The sequence below is a fragment of the Ips typographus genome, linkage group LG1, assembly GCF_016097725.1.
Source record: "Ips typographus isolate SLU linkage group LG1, UJ_Ityp_2.0, whole genome shotgun sequence".
Taxonomy (NCBI): Eukaryota; Metazoa; Arthropoda; class Insecta; order Coleoptera; family Curculionidae; genus Ips; species Ips typographus.
The window spans coordinates 15,116,368-15,133,748 of NC_138422.1; the positions used below are offsets into that span (position 1 = coordinate 15,116,368).

General features: G+C 32.9%; 1 protein-coding gene across 1 annotated transcript in view; it reads left to right on the forward strand.

Annotated features, from left to right (window-relative positions):
- The window catches only part of LOC145727185 (uncharacterized), a 219,319-nt gene extending 202,781 nt beyond the window's left edge, over window positions 1–16,538 (forward strand). Inside the window, exons 6-7 of the mRNA XM_081976667.1 lie at window positions 4,419–4,502; window positions 15,808–16,538. Of these exons, the coding sequence (XP_081832793.1) occupies window positions 4,419–4,502; window positions 15,808–15,818 (95 nt within the window). The 3' untranslated portion in view covers window positions 15,819–16,538. The remainder of the gene's footprint in view (window positions 1–4,418; window positions 4,503–15,807) is intronic.
- The last annotated feature ends 843 nt before the right edge of the window (window positions 16,539–17,381 follow it).

Genomic DNA, 17,381 nt, shown 5'->3' on the forward strand with positions numbered 1-17,381 from the left:
AACCTTGTATAATAAAGAATTAGTATATTACATACTCAGGTGGAAAGTGTTTAATAATTTCTGTCGAGAAATTAGGTAGTTCGCCGGGATGAAGTCGAGGTGAACTTGATCTCGAGACAGAAATTAAACTTTCCACCGTGGTTTGTATTCTATTTTATTTTCAACCATTTATCAGAATCTTATCAAACTTTTAATCAGTCATTCAGTTGAAATATTGATTGCTATATTTCCTAGGTAAATAAGGGAACTTCAATTAAAATTTCGTAAACGATTAGAGATAGGTATATTTATGAAAAGATGTCAAACAAGCATTTTCAGGCAATTATGGGAATTCTAAAACTCCAAAAAATACCAGCAAAGGTTCCATTTTTAAAATAGCAAAGTTACCATATTTATCTTAGGCAAGCGGTAAAGCTGTATTTCTAAAAATATATATTACACATACAACCAAATTACTATTACTGTAATACTACCATGCAACTTCGGACACTCTGTATATTTCCGGATTAACTCTGCTAACTAAAATTTCGTCCAAACTTAATTTAATAAACCGAAGTTTTGAAATTATTAAACTAGACCGGGAGTATAAAATAAAATCTGGGAATTACATTAGCTGACATGGCAAAAGTTGGCAAAATTTGTGTAGCTTTTCCGATCTACCACATAGAGAACAAGTCTGATAAGTAAAATGAATGTTTCAGAATTGTAATAAAAAAACTACGTTAGTTAAATATGGAAGCCTGAATTTTGGTTTTTAAGGCAAAATAACCAAATTTCAGATATAACTCCAGTTATACAGTTTGAAAAAATTAACTAAAGATGATGTAAAGCACTAATGTTTGTTTGACATAAGCTGAGTTTAAAAACTAGTAAGCTAAGTATTGTTTAGTTAGACTGTGGTATTTTGCACCAATGTGTATCATTCAAAGTGTTTGTTACATTCACTTGTGTATCTGGTAGAATCAAAATGGTCCTAGAGGCCTCTGACAATTTAAAACAGCTATGGGAAGATATAAGACAGTGTAAGAGGCCTCTGGCACTTTTTAGAAGATTCTAAATAGCATTTAAAGGCCCATGGTACTTTCAAAATTGCCCTAGAAGCTTCAGACAATTTAAAACAATATTGGAAAGATCTAAGACACTTCTAGATACCTCTGACACTTTTTAGAAGGTTGTCAGTAGCACTTAGAGGTATCTGGCAGAATAAAAATGGTCCTAGAAGCCTTTGACAATTTCGAAAAGTTATGGGAAGGTATAAGGCAGTTGTAGAGAGTTGCAACTGATAAAAACGTCTAAAATAAAATTAACTACGCTTAACTCTTAAGCTAGGCTTAAACTACAACTGCAAATAGGGATAATGCCTCATGTCAGAAAAACGGACATTAGTACCTTCGTCTGTCAAACTTAGGTTGACAACTAATCATTCAGACTGAAGGATGTTATGGAAATATCTGGCATATTTGACACTCTTGTACATCCCAAATCAAACCGTTTGTTACGAAGACCAAGATTGCAACGCAACCCAACAAGCTGACCAACAGTACAATGTGCGACACTTTGTCCAACATCTCAACCTAGAGATCTGCGTTTTTGTTGGGATCGGTTTAAAGTACTACGCCATTTTCGTAGAACTTCAAGCGTGCGATGACTATGAAAGGTACTTTCTCGGTATTTGTCACTCGTCCACTTTGGAGGTGTGGAGGCTGTGTTCTCCAGAACTTTTAACAGCCAACAGAAAAAAGTGCCAGTTCAAACCGAATCACAACCGAAGGTACCATCCTAGGATTCACAGAAGGTACTGTGATTTTAAGTATATGGCTCGAAACGAAGACTGTCAGTGTATACCCAGTATTTTTGCTAACGACTTGAGGAAGGTGATTGGAATGCCCACGTGTTATATTCCACCTTTACCGGAGAGTCTTTGCAAGTACAACATTTGTGGTTTAGGGGGTTGTGAAGCGTTCCAGGATGGGAAAGGTTGGAATGTGAGATGTCAGTGTGACAAAGAGTTTTGTGAATCGTCAGTAGTTTTAGGGACTAGTCGGAGACCAAAATCGTAATAATGCAACAATGATGTAAGTTCACTTCAGTAATATATCAATGGCAAGTTAATGAATTGTCCTTACTAAGTACAATTATAGTTTTTCTTTAAAATTATTTTCTTAGTTCGTCCGATTTTTGGTGTTTTATTTGCTGTATAAACCAGGCTGTAATTTTGACATCACATACGAATGTAATATGTATACAATTTAACGGATAGAGAAGGGAAATTAAGCGATCAGAGTAAAGGCAAACATCTAAAGTAGCAGCAATAATATTTTATCAAGCTGCAAAGTAATTTGCGTCTGAAGCTCCCCAAAAGCTCGTTCGAAATAGACAAAAGGGAACGGCGGTTAACACCATCGCCGGTGCTAAATATCGGGAAATATTAACTTAGACTAATAATGCCTCCGTTGCTAAATTAATATAAACTGCTATTTGGCGGCAAGGAAATAAAGTTTTGTGTTTGCGGGGTAACTATATTCCCTGTCGGCTTTTGTTCCGGCTGTTATATTTTGCCGTACCAGATAATCTAAGAGAAGAGTCAGTAAAAGCTATTTCAAAAAATTGATTCGTTTTTTTTTTGAATATTTGATTTAACTTTAATAAATAAAAAAATATGTGTAATAATAGTTAACTGCTCTGACTGAACTGAACTACTTCAACTGATTTACCAATTCCAGCACTATTCAAGAATGAGAATTAATATAAAAATATTCATGATTGGAGAAGATTCCAATTGGTCGGTTTTTACCTTATTAGGTTAACATTGTTCGCAGTTTGTGATTGGTCAAGAAAAAGCAGCATGCTTTTCACTGGGTTGAGATGTATGCAATTGTTGCACATGTCGGCTTAACATTTTTTGGTTAGGTTTGATTGCTACATTTACAAAACAACATTCCTTAAATTAATAATCCTTCTAACAGGAGTTCCGAATTTCTACGTAAAAAATCCAACAGATAATCACCACAGTTTTCACAAAATATAGCAGAAATGTCTACTATTCAACGAGCATTTTAATGATAGACCAAAGGGTTAATTTCAAATGTTTTTTGAACTAGATCTGAAATTCACAAAAACCTCACTAAAACTCGATTTGTCTTTTTTGTTGTCGTTGCCATATTTTGATGCCTATGACGATATTCAAAATATGCTCCTTTACGAACTAAGTAGACTTGTGAAATCCGCATTCAATTCAGACGAAAATTTCGCGAGATAAGGGCAAAAAAGTGAAAAATTACCGCATCAAATTTCTAGCTAAAATCCCAATTTCGTAGGTTTTTATCTCAGTAAGATTAGATTTTTCTAAACGGCATTCACGTTTTATTAGTATTTCAAAAAACGAACAATTTTTAAAATTATGTGCCAGTACTCCATTTTGCTGCCTACAACTGTCAAAGTCGCATCGAAGATGCTCTTTTAGTAGCAGAGTAGAACGGTGCAACCCCCACTTCAATCGAATAAAGCGTGCGCAAGATATCGAAGAAATTAGGTTGATAGCAGCAAAAAGGGGTATCCGCACAAAATTTTTATATGTATTATGAATTTAATTTCGTTACTTTAAACCCAAAGGAATTATTGCTAAATTTATCTTGTCGAATTGCAATTTTTCTTTTTTCCCGATCTCAAAGAAGTGAATTTCATATTTTGATTTTTTAAGCATATTGGCAACAGTCAACTTAACGTTAAAAATGCCATTATAACAGTGCAATTTAAGTCCAAACTTGATTTTTATTTTTTGTTTGATATTTTGTTAACGTTTAAGAGACTAAAAAACCTGGTTTTTGGGTTTTCTAAGGTACAAGAGTGGATTTTTGCAAGCTATTGTAAAGGTTTTTGGTCCTAAAAAATTACTGAGGATACAATAACGCAATCAATAATGGCATCCAATTTCCAATAATGCTGATTTAAGAGGCAATCTCAAACAAGACAAAACAAAATAAATTTTATATAAAAATTAATTTCTGTCATTGTAAATGGGTTCTCAAATGAATTTTATTGGGACATACAAACATACGAAATTGACGCTGTTTCTCTAAACGTTTTCATCACCATCATATACGGTTTGTTTGTCTATGGCCCTCGTAAACCTCGAAGGACCATAAAAATGCACTTAACATTATGTGTCGGTCATTCCACGTACGTCACCGTAGCTTTATCAAACCACTTCATCTGCAAAACAGAAAGAATTCCAGCTTTTATGCGAGTTTTACTCCCCTTAATCAAATAATCATAAAAGCTGTATTCTTAATGTTTTGGATTAAAGAGGAAATGTGTTTAGATTTATTGAGCAGATTAGCCATTTTACGGTCGGTTGCCTGCGGTTGACTAATTGTTTGTTTTATTAAATTGCCAAGTTAATATTATTATTGTTTCAGGTGCAGCAAGTAACGTCAGCACGAGTAAATGGCTGACCATTGTCGGACTTTTCCTAAGCTTCCTAACCAGCCTACAATATTCGAGTAAGTGTATATAAAAAAAAAAACTTCTAGAACTATTTTTCATTCAGAAACCGGTTAATCCACTAGGGCATTATTTGATGACGGACAACATCAAACGAAAAACATCCAAACATTTTTATCAAAACTGAAAGCTCATAAATCACTCAAACACTGAGGGGCCGCCATTTAAATCGCCTTTTGAACGAAAATCCCGTAATTTGAAGGAAAATAGGAACGAAAGTTTGCACATTCAAGCCATTTTACGTCAGCCCATATAGCAAGTTTTTGAATGAAATGTTAGAGGATTTTGCATTTTCAAATAAGATTATGGGGAAATGGTTTACCGTTAAACGGACGGCAGATTTTTATTTGAAGAGATTTGTCGATAGAAATTACGGTCAATTTCTTTGACCACAAAGGGAGTGTTAAAAAGTGAGTGGATATTTACTTAAGGAAGTCGTTTCTAGTAAGTTTTACTTAGGGCCTAGTGGATTTTTTGGAACTTAATCTGGTTTAGAAACCAATTATTTTTAAGTAAGGTACTTATATGACCCTAATAATTGAGTGGCAAACAAGTTAAATGTGAGCAGAGCAACAGTTCAATCATCTGCAGAATACCTAGTAAGATTTTTGAAATTTGGATATTGTTTACGATACTTCAATTATAGGATTTCAAAGTTTTCAAAAAAAGTACATGGATTTTGATCCTAAAATAAGTGGTATTGTGATTAATCCTAAAATCGTAGTAAACAAGGTAAATGACAATTTAGAAATAAGTTAAAATTAGACAGATTTGAGAGACCACATATAGTATACAGGGTAATTCAAATTCGACCCTCACCATTGAGATCTCGGAAACAGTAAGAATTATATAAGAACAAGAAAATTAGATTTTTTGTTTTTTATTTATTTTTAATCTTATTATCACCTCAAAAGCAAAAGCACATTTTCATTGCCATATTTTTCTAGCTATACGAATGTTACTTTTAAGTTTGCCGTCCGACGTTTCGTCATGCGGCAGTTATCATCAACTTTCTTTTTACTGATGGCCGACATTTAAATTTTTGGACGTCAAAATAGTGCCTTTAATTTTTATTTCCGTTATTTTTGTCAACTTATGATTTGCTTCATTAATGACGAAATAATTCAATAAAAACTAACATTCCACAGAACAAGTTTTACATTAAACATTTTTTCTCCACGTTTTTCATTAACTGTTATTGGCCTAATACATCACCATATGCAACCTGTAAAAGGAAGTCAAATTCGGTTGCCGCTTTTGAGTTCAAAGCCATCAAAATCCACCAAATAAAGAGCTAAATTGAAAATTTGCCAATACAAAGCTTTTCCTGCTGGATTCCGGTGTATTTTACAATGGAATAGTGGGAATACGGAGCTGTAAACATCATTGTAAAATTCTGTCAATTTTCCAGTAAAACATACCAATGACCGAATGAATGAAAAAAACATAATAATTTTGTTAGTATAATGCAGTAACGAAGGATGGGAATTCTGAAATTAATCAAAGTACCAAATTTCTGACTCTATCTCGATTAATAATTCAAAGGGAATTAAGTTGTTACTCTGTCCCGACTAAAACATTAGCGCAACTGAATAATATCTAACCTAAAATAACCGCTTCACATATTACGGCAACAGATTGGAAACGCCTAGGTCAGATGATTAAATCTTCCTTCAAACTAATGGAGATACATCAAAGACTAAATTGCTTCCTCCGAACATCCAGTATGAATTATTGAAACCGTTAAATATTTCAGCAGACTAACGGCTCTATGGTTTCAATATGGCGGTCCCGGGTTCAATAAACCAACTTTATGGTTAATAATTTACAAGATTCCTTCCCGAATTTAAGGCCTATCGATTTTCTTTGACTGGAGAAATTTTAAAAGTCTAAAAATCTCGTTACCTTGCCACGAATCTTCAAAGATATTTCATCGGCAACTGTATTAATGTATTCACCCTTTTGTTAGTTTCCAAACGTCACGTAGCCAGGTAACTTAGATTACATCCCCAGCTGTGTCTCTTTGGATACTGATAAAGTTTCTAGCCTATAATGAAGGTGTGTTATACGTGATTTGAGGATTAACACTGTTTGTAGGGTATCAACAATTGAAGAATTTGTTTTTCTATCAGAAAAATGACGGTTATTTCCCGGGACACAAGGTGGTTCAAAATGGTAGAAAAATAAAACCGAAAAGTTTGGATGTTCTAATGATGAGACCACTTTTAACATGTTCGTGAATTTAGGTATCACAAGACCTATAACCTCTTCTCTTAAATAATAATTGTTTGAATTTAATTTCAAGAGCACAACAGAAAATAAAAAGTTAATTTGTGTTAGAAGAACTAATCAAGACCAAAATCATCATTATGATTAGAAATAATATTGAATCTGAAACAAAAATCTAAGAGAGGTATTCCGAATAATCCAGGACAAACAAATATCCCATAACTGACTTTTGGAATTCATTGTAAAAACTGTTCTTAAACCTACGAATAGTTAATCGCAATGAATTATTCTGATGTGGTAATATCGCAGAAAGCGAGAAACCCACAGTCACTGATGATGACAGTAATTTGGAAAACGATCAAGAGCATTTGGTTACTTCTATTGTAATGAAGATCAATAATTGTGTTATAATATAGAAATACTGATTGTTGTTTTTCTTGCAAATTACAAAAAATACATGTTTAATGATTGCATTAACTAGATGATTCTAGTTTTCAAATGAGCATATTAATTACCTTTTTTCTTGCCTTGGGCGCTCTTTTCAAGCAAGGATCTAAATTTAGCAGTGACTAAAGATTGATCTGTAAAGCAAGTAAAATAAGAGTTAAACTAAGGGTAATGTTTATTTTATTACGTCATAGTCCTTCAAATGTCAGAATTGTAACCAAGTCCCTTGTGAGAGATTTTCAGTTTTGGAAAATATCCATAAGAGATCGCACTAACAATTTTAATTCAAAAGAAGTGCATATCGTCAAAATTTTAACTTTAATGGCACTTTGAAAATACTTGCAAAAGAAAGATATGTTTACTAGTAACAACTTTGATTAAAATCTCTTTTCTCCTTCAAAACCTTTAATCGTAGAGCATTGAGTACCATTGCAAAGGGCAGATTTTTTATCAAAAGACTTACTATTTTACTAGCCACTCTTATTTGGACATCCTGTATATATCCAATCGTGTTGCGGTTAGCACGAAGGGAAAGAAGAGTTCAGGACGAACGTTTTGATTTCTTTACGGTCCATAAAACCCAAAAAATACCCGAGATACCGAATTTTGAAATAGTCATTTATAATTTAAGTCCGGGAAATGGGTTATTAAAGTACAAGTCTAGATGGGTTTTCTGTGACTTTTTAGACGAGTACTTTAATTGCATTTCACGAAAGAGTATCGCAAAACGTTTTATTTTATACTGTAAGTGGTAATAGTTATTTAATTCTTAGTTTTTTGTGATTTCCCACACCCCTATACATTTTCGACACCGTTAAATAGGTTGCTATAACAAAATTATATTACTTTATCTACTCCTAGCATGGTAATCATTCATTACATAGCTCATTTTGAGTTACGTAATGAGCGATTTTACCGCACTAGTGCGATAATAATCGATTTTATCGCACTAGTGCGATAAAACAACTTTAAATGAAAATTTCTGCTGTAATTGTTTATTGAATTTAAACATAACTTTGATACATTTTTTCATATTTCTCCTTTGACTTGGCAGGCAACAAGCCAGATACCACGTTTGCGGCAGCTTCTTCAATATCTGACGGAAGTTCTTCAGACATGTTCATAACGAAATGCACTTTTAAAAATTTGTGACTGACACTGTTAAATTGTCGCTTAAGTGATATGTGGAAACAAATGGCCACCATAGCAACAACACCAAAACAGTACAGCGTAGATGACAAGATTTAAGGGTAACAAATAACTACCCGTAGCAAGCATATACGAGACGTTCCTAAATAGTTCACATTGCACAAAATATGAATTTTTTTCTTACTTTACGCTGCTTCTGATGGTCGTAGATAAAATGTTGTACATCACCCGTGGGGTATGGCAAATTAACGTACTCGTGTGATCACCACAACTCGGTCTACGACCTCGTCGTGGCAACACTCCCACTCGTGACTATAAAAATGCTCATACCCCACTAGTAATGTAAATAACTATTATCTACTCCTAGCATGGTAATCATTCATTACATAGCTCATTTTGAGTTACGTAATGAGCGATTTTACCGCACTAGTGCGATAATAATCGATTTTATCGCACTAGTGCGATAAAACAACTTTAAATGAAAATGTCTGCTGTAATTGTTTATTGAATTTAAACATAACTTTGATACATTTTTTCATATTTCTCCTTTGACTTGGCAGGCAACAAGCCAAATACCACGTTTATCACTCATACCCCACTAGTAATGTAAATAACTATTGCCGGACTAGTAACGTAATGAATCATTTCCGGGACTGAAACTAACTATACGTAATAGAGCATATTACGATAGAGTATCAAATAAGTTTTGTTGAAAAATTCGAATATTTTGGATCCGGTTAGAGCTGCGAAAATTTTGGAGGAGACCAAAAATGTTGAAGAATGACTTGCTGCACCCGGTGGACTATTTGCTTACACCCACTTGGAACCGTTTTCCTTTTTGTTTTTCAAACACCCTGTATATGTTCAATTGTGTAAGGCAAAGATTTTGAGCTTTTTCAGTAGTTTTAAGTGAATTTTCCAGAATAAGTGGTGCATATACAATTCAATTTGGTTCTTTCCTGAAAAGCACTGTTCATTAGTAAGCTTTTCTATGATAGTAATTTCAGATTGTTGTCTACACATTCGTTAGACGCTTTTTCGAAATATGAACAATATCGAATATAGAGGGTGTCAAAGTTTTACTGAAGAAACAAAAATGTAATGATTTTGGCCAAACCATTTGAAGCAATTGAACAACATTTTGTAGGTGTCAGTACCTACGTGGAAAGGAAATTTTCCAAGAAACAACAATTTTCTTACGTTTACCAGTGGCGCGCGTATAATTTTTTCAGAAATCACCCTGTATATTATTAAACTGAGTGAACAAATCAAGATTTATGATTTAGCAAATCATTTGCACACTTTCACTTTAATTCTGTCAAACGTCACATTTTACTCAGATCATGTTCTTTATTTAGCACTGAACAGGCACTTTTTTCAACATTAATCGTTATTCCTCATGGCTCTATTGGTTTAACATGGCTCCATATTGCTAATGCCATTTGACTTAAGAAAAACTTGTTCGTCCCTTATATGCATTGGTTACCTTAGAAAGTTGCTTTTTACTGTTACTTCCATAGCTGCACTTGCAGCTAGCTGAACACATACTAAATCACAATTTAACGTATTAAAGGTTGCAGTATTTATGATGTACTAAAATTGATTTAAAAAAAGTAAAAAATATACCAGGTGTCCAAGAGCACCCTGGACATAGGAGATTAACATGGGAAAACGGTTTTGATTTTTTTGCGCCTGTACGGCTGATTTGATTGAAAAATCGTATTAATGAAAGTTGTAGTACGTATCACGGACTAGTTTTCTGGATTTTTTCGGATCTCTAACTTGAGCCCTTTCGTCGTAAAACACGAACAAAAATGAGAAAATTTAAACTTTTGGCCTGCACTGTATAGGCGGTTGTCGGGCAACAGGTAAACAGGTCATTGTTGCGGGTACGGTTGCTCGGCAACCGCTTATACAGAGCAGGTAAAAAGTTTAAATTTTCGCATTTTTGTTCGTGTTTTACGACGAAAGGGCTCAAGTTAGAGATCCGAAAAAAATACAGAAAACTAGTCCGTGATACGTACTACAACTTTCATTAATACGATTTTTCAATCAAATCAGCCGTACCGGCGCAAAAAAATCAAAACCGTTTTCCCATGTTAATCTCCTATGTCCAGGGTGCTCTTGGACACCTGGTATAGAAAAGGCAACAACATCAATCTAGTATGCGGAACACAAAATCTGCAGACAAAATCGCAACCTACATGGCAGTTTACAAAAAAAATGGAAAATTGATAATGTAATATATTTCGAAAGCGAACAGCGGCAGCAACCGCAAAAATTATACGCGCCCATATCGGCTTCAACTAAATAGATTGCAGATAAAAATTGCACCCAACGGTATACTATGGCGTTCACAGGTCGATGGAAACGTACGTGCACGATCATACGGTTGTCGCTTTGGGAGCAATTTCAATCCCATAAATATTTCCGTTGTTCTGAATATAAGTCGAACCCAAAATGACTTTCGAGTTGAAATAACGACCGCCCTCAACTTGCTCTATACCTTCGTTATAAGAAGTTTTAATTGACATTTAACACCGGCCCTTAAAAGCTCCCGAACTCTGAGCGTCACTATATTTACCCGCACACTCTCACCAGCAACACAACACGACTTTGCAATTTGCTAAAGTATTAATTTACACCGTTGTTCGTATAGGATGCGTTTAATATACTTGTCACGGCAATTTAAAGTAAGTCATCGTTGCCGTTTTATTGCTTACTTACTGCGGTTAAACTTTAGGGCGGCTGTTTATAATGGAAGGTGTGTTAATTAGACATCTAATGTTTATGTCTCAAGTTTCGGGTATCTTTTGCTTTTATAATAAAATGTAGGAAGAAGTTTGTTGTTTCTGAATTCTAAGCTGTTTTTGGTTGAGTGTTTGTAAACTTTACGGGCGCAAGTGTTTTCTTACTAAAACCGCCGATTTGCAAAAGTTAGACTGTTAGAAATAACCCTTCGCAAAATGAAGGACGAAAAGTTATTCGTGGTTTTCTTGACTTATGCTTAATTTTATTAGATCTAGTTGTGATAGTGACTGTTAATTATCAGGCTTTAAAAACATCATAGATTAGAGTCAACATTTTACTGAATAAGTGTCAGTAGGAGCTATAACTTAAAATGACAACGAAGTCTTATAGAAACCCAATTCTAAGCTGAAAAATTAAGGCAAGTAAAGTTTCAATCCAGCATTAAAATGATAAACTATTATTTTTTTTTGTCATAAATAAAATATAATTTAAAAAGAAGTATTCAACTTTAACAACTGAAAAAATCACAACCAGTTTTTTTCACAATAGTATGTCCTATTGTGAAAGCAGCTTTGCGCTTAATAATCTGACCCTGTATCTCTTTATAGTTTACGATATACCAATGTTAAGCAGAAAATTCTAATAACCCTGTACAAAACTTAAAAAAGCAGCACTAAAGCTAAATTTATTATTTTTTATGTTGTAAAAACCACAAATTTGGAAGTTTGTATAGATCACATGATTTTTGATTTTAGACATTAAATTACCCGGACGGTTTAAGTATTACTTTATCCTTGGTTATCCTTATCCCTTGAAGGGTGTGTCACTTTATTTCCTAGTGTAACTGTTTAGCATTAATTACTTGCTACTTTTGCATTTCGGCTCTCCTAATACAATTCTCGATTTTTTGTTTCAAAAGTGGTATTAATATTCTATTAGGAGCACAGGAGTAGTGAAAGTATTTTGCATTTTTTTCACAATTCTATTCTCTGCATTTCCTAATTCAGCTCTCCTAATATAGCATTTTTTTTGCGTTTTCTTCATATTTTAGTTAAATCTGTTATCCCAAGTAACTGAAATTTACGTCTTTGCGTTTCTCCTCTTTCGTTCTCATTTCTTGGTGTAAAAATTAGATTTTCTACCAGGAGCACAGGAGTGAAACAAAAGATAAAAGTTACTTTGACTTTTTTCCCCTACAAATAGCTATTTCAGTACAGCTCTGTACCGATAATCACGCTTCTTATCCACTGATATCAGTGATACTCTAGCAAAAGTACAAACATCATTACACTAATTGTCAAAATAAGACTGGCACTTGGCTGTTTTGACTAAACAGTTAATGGTAGAACTTTGGGGAAAAAAAGAGGTCCAAAGAAGTCCGGGAAATAAGCACAAGGGTCCGTACTAACAACTTTAATTCAAAAAAGTGCATTATCCAAAAATTTCAAAAACAATGGCACTTTGAAAATACTTGTAAAAGGAAGCTAGGTTTACTAGTAACAAAAGTGTTAAAACCTTTTTTCTCCATCTCTTTAAATAAATTATAATATTTTACAAACATGTTTAGAATGACTTTCTGCATCCAGTGAACTAGGTTTACACCTACTTTACGCAGTCAAAATTTGCAAAGTGTTTCTTTCAAATTTCACTGTTTTTTTTTTTATTTTTTAACACACACTGTCGCTGAAACCTCACAAATGGCAAAAATACGAAATTTTCAAAATTTTGATGTAATTTCCGAAAAAAAAAGTAAGAAAAATCGAATACCTCGGAAACGGTTAAAGATACGGAAATTTTGAAAGAGACTGTTCAGAATGTAGCTGCCATGTTCGAGGATCCAAACGTATTACGAAAACCCAACTGTATTACTTCAGTCTAATACATAAATAATACGTTATTGTTGTAACTTTATAAACAAACACATCAAACCGTAATACCTCGTAATTATTACAGGACAATAGAAATAGACACTTTTTTGGACATTTTTTTTATTGCAAACTTTGCTTAATATCCATTCTAGTTTCAATAATTTATAGTCAGCAAACACACCTGAATAATTTAATGCTCTTTTTCATAAATAAATTATTCGCGGGCTTTCACGATTGATTTTTTTCCCACTTTTTGCACTAACTGCCTAATATACATCACTGTATACAAACAATAAAGGAAAGTCAAAATGGTTTTTCGCTTTTGAGTACAAAATCATCAAAACCAACCAAATAAAGAGCTGAATTGAAAATTGCCAATACAACGTTCTACCTGCTTTGCTGTTGGATTCCGTTCCAATATTTGAGATGTATTTTACAGCGAAATTCTGAAAATATGGAGCTATAAAACATACTTTTATATTGTGAACCATTTCAGAAATACTGACACAATTTTCTAGTCAAATAATACTAAAAAAAATCAGATTATTTGTAATTACTGAAGGAATTTACGTAATGAAGTGTAGATCTTAAAAAACTAAGATCAAAGCCTGTATTCATGCACTCATACATCATCATACAATGGTTTTAACGTTAATATTTGTAGTGGTTTGTATAAACCTAATATGGTAAAGCTTTAGAAAGCTGACATCCTACAAAGTCTACTGATTAGAGCTATTCAAGTGGCGCTCTTTGATGAGAAAACCGCAATCTGCTAGTTTGGTAGAGTGCAAGCTTATAACGCCCTATATTAAAGGCAGTTTTGTTAGGTAAACATTAATTTGAATGGAAGACAATAATCGCACAATAGGGACTGTCACACAAAGCATGAAATTACCTCCCTTTTGTCAGTAATGCCTTAGAAATATGCCATTATCGTTGGAAATTAATTGACGTGCTGTTTAACACCGATAATAGTCCTTTATTATTTGCATTTACACGATCCAAATTCATTTAACCTAGTTTTTTGGTTGCAAGTTGTTTTAGACAAGATTATACACTTACAGGATGGTTCAATTGTTACAGCTAACTTTTGAACTGTAAAAGTTACAATTTATGTTAGGTTAGGAAATTTCCAAACGCTGTTGCCAATTGTGTTTGATTTCAAAATTATTTGTGCAGCTGTTTATCAGTTGTTAAAGCTCTACACAAAATGAACAAATTTACGAAAACATCATTTTTAAATTCGCAGATAACACAAAGTGTTTCTAGATAACCGAGTTATTAAGGGTCAAAGCAAAAAACTGTGCGAAAACATGATTATTTCTGATTTCTTATTTTTTTTTAAAAACCAAACGATTTAAAGAAAAGAATTAATCAAAATCTTGAAGGGATTCTAATAACTCTCTAATAACTCAAATTGAATTTGCCTTTCTCAATAGTTTTTTAGATATTGCACCAAAACTGTTTTGAAAACAAAACCGTTGGCCCTCTAGCGCTCAAAGAGTGCATCAACCAACATCAAGGGGCGACATTTTTGGAAAGTCTAGAGTCTGGACTATTTAAAAGTTAGAAAGTTATTAGCTGTCAAAATGAAATGTGTTCATTTATTAAAAACACGCTTCTGTCAAAAATATGAAAATTTTATGGCGTTGCAGACTATTATGTCAGTTTAATATGCTATTCTGATCCATATTTTTATTTCAAAATATATAATTTTTGACACTTATTAGTTCAATTTTAGGGTATTTTCAGAAAAGTCAAGTAAATCTGATCTACGCAGCATTCTGGAAGATTAAGAATGCCATTTAGACAATTCTCCCATGATTGCTGATGTTGATGGTTTCGTGACCAAATTTGAAAACTCTACAGACTGTTATTAAGTCTTTCAGACACTTTTCTGTTTTTTGATCAACTGTGTTTCCGAATAACTGTTCCTTGTTTACAAATTTTTAGAAAATTTAACAAAAGAAGAATAAACTCTATCTAAATCGTATTTCCTGAACTCTGTCAAGACAACAAAAAGTTTAACCATTTAAAGCTCGTTTTTAGGTCTATTAGCATTTAGATAGTTTTAGTTATCAAAGAATCGTTGAAAGAATGCCTTGGATATGATATCAATCAACAATTGATGAGGATATATCGATGATTAGGATCGTCTCTTCATTCTGACAGTCTCACACGTGATCATTTGGTTCCAAATGGCTATAGTATCACATGTTAGATTTGACCTAACGAAGGATTGTTGAGAGGTTTGTAGTTTTAAAGACAACAGAGCCACAACATATCTTAATAACAAAATCAAGCTTAATTCAAAATTTTCAAAGTTTTTTCTATGTGTAAAATAAACAAAAATAGAGTTGGAAGACAAATCACTAATAAATTTTTACTTTAACTGGTATAATAAGTATATCAACGTTGCCAAACAGTTGAATATATAGTTTGTAGTTTTAGTAACGTAGCTTTTATGCAGCTAGCTTCTCATTTAGTATAACCTTAAATGGAAATTGAATAATCGTAAAAATTATCCAACAAAAGACGTTCAAAAAATCAACAAAATTTGGCAGAGATTTTGGTAGAGAAAGAATAGCAATACCAATCGAACCACCCGGTATAACCAAACTCCTAACGGGATTTCATTGTGGCGCTTCAGTTTCCCATTACGTTTCAGGATTTTCCTTTAAAGCCCATCCAAATACAGGGGACGTTGTGTGTTTAAGTGATTTATGAGCCAGAAGCTTTGATGAAAATTTACTGGACATTTTCATTACATTGTGCCTTTTTGTGTTCGCTTTCTTTACCTTAGTTTACTGTCGAACCCTGCTGGAATTTCACTCTTAATGACAACTTTATTTACTTTCAGATCTGCGCTAATTATGAGACTACAAGGGATGGAATCGCCCTAATCCAAACTACGGATGTTAGCTGTAACAGTTAAATGTTTCACTGTCAGTTGTTAAATGTATTGAATGTGTTTTTATGGGTCCATTCTGAAGTGTTGTTGAGTGTTGGACTAAAGTCTCGACAACGCTCCACTAATGCTAGCTTAAATCTATTTTCGGTTTGGATGTGGTAGATCAAAAAAAAAGTGTAATCGTGTATATAAAAACGGCTGTTTAAAACTATACATCATGGTCAATGTCATTGTTTTGTAACTTCATTGTACTTCAAGTATCTTAAACCATATACGTAACTTATTCAAAGCACTCAGAGGACTGAAAGGAGATAATTTAATATTGTAAATATAAAGATGTAATAAATTTTTATATTTCTCGTCACAGATTTACGTATTATAATACTTTTTAAAATGGAAACGCTTTTTCTATAGCCTGTTTCAGTTTTGTAAATTTACGGCAGCAAAGGCGGACGTTGATCAATTTGATGTCAGCCTTTGCTGTCGCAGCTTTAAAAAAATGTCTAAACGATGTATGGATGTTTAATAATGAATCTACTTGTGATAAAATAATTATTTAATGTTGTAACATATGAATTTAAATTTTTTCTTGGACATTTTATTATATGTTGGCCTTTGTAAATATATTATATTAAGTAGCTTATCAATTATCGTCAAATAAAAATACTTGGCAAAATGTGTTTCAGTGTTTTATTTTGGCTTATATAAAACGATCTGTTTGGTTATAAGATGAGTAAGAAATTGATGTACAACCAACAAAACTGTTATTTTTTTAGATTTAGTTCTGAGTGTTGCACATGCAATTTTTAGGAACTACAAATACACTATACAGTATGGTCAAAATCTATGAAATAAGATCATTTTCATTTTAAGCGTTTTTAAATTACCCCCAAGACCATTATAATTGCTATTTTTAACTGTTTTTTTGCATAGTAAATTTATATTTTTTTATATTATCTGTTTTTTTGAATTTTCTATTGATTGTTATGTTGGTTTCATATTTTTTTCACTTTTCCGCATTGAGTGTGGTAAAGTTACTTTTCTGCACTCATTTTATTTTTCAAAAATATACATTTAAATCAAAAAACAAAATAACTGTATATTTGATTTCTCAATTAAGAATTCATTTTTAATTTAACAAAATGTGAAAAAAATATTAAACGAACAAAAAAAATTGTTATTTTTTTTTATTTTTATGAAAATGATCTACCTATATAACAACTTTCACTTACGTGCAAAAAAGATGTACTTTTTGCACTTGTTGCATAAATAACAATTAAAGTGTCAAAGGTCAGAAATATCAGATTGTACATTCTATCAATTTTTAAGTCAATAAATTGCACACTCTCTAGCCTAAATAGTAACCCAGAAAAGTGCTATAAAAAGTGTCCCGTTTTAGAGATATTTGAGGTCAAAGTTGGCATTACCTTCGTGAAAAAATTTCCAGAATCATGAAATTCAAATGGAGCATTCTGTATATTTTTTTATCAGTGGATTGCGTACGCTCAGTGCTACACAGTAAG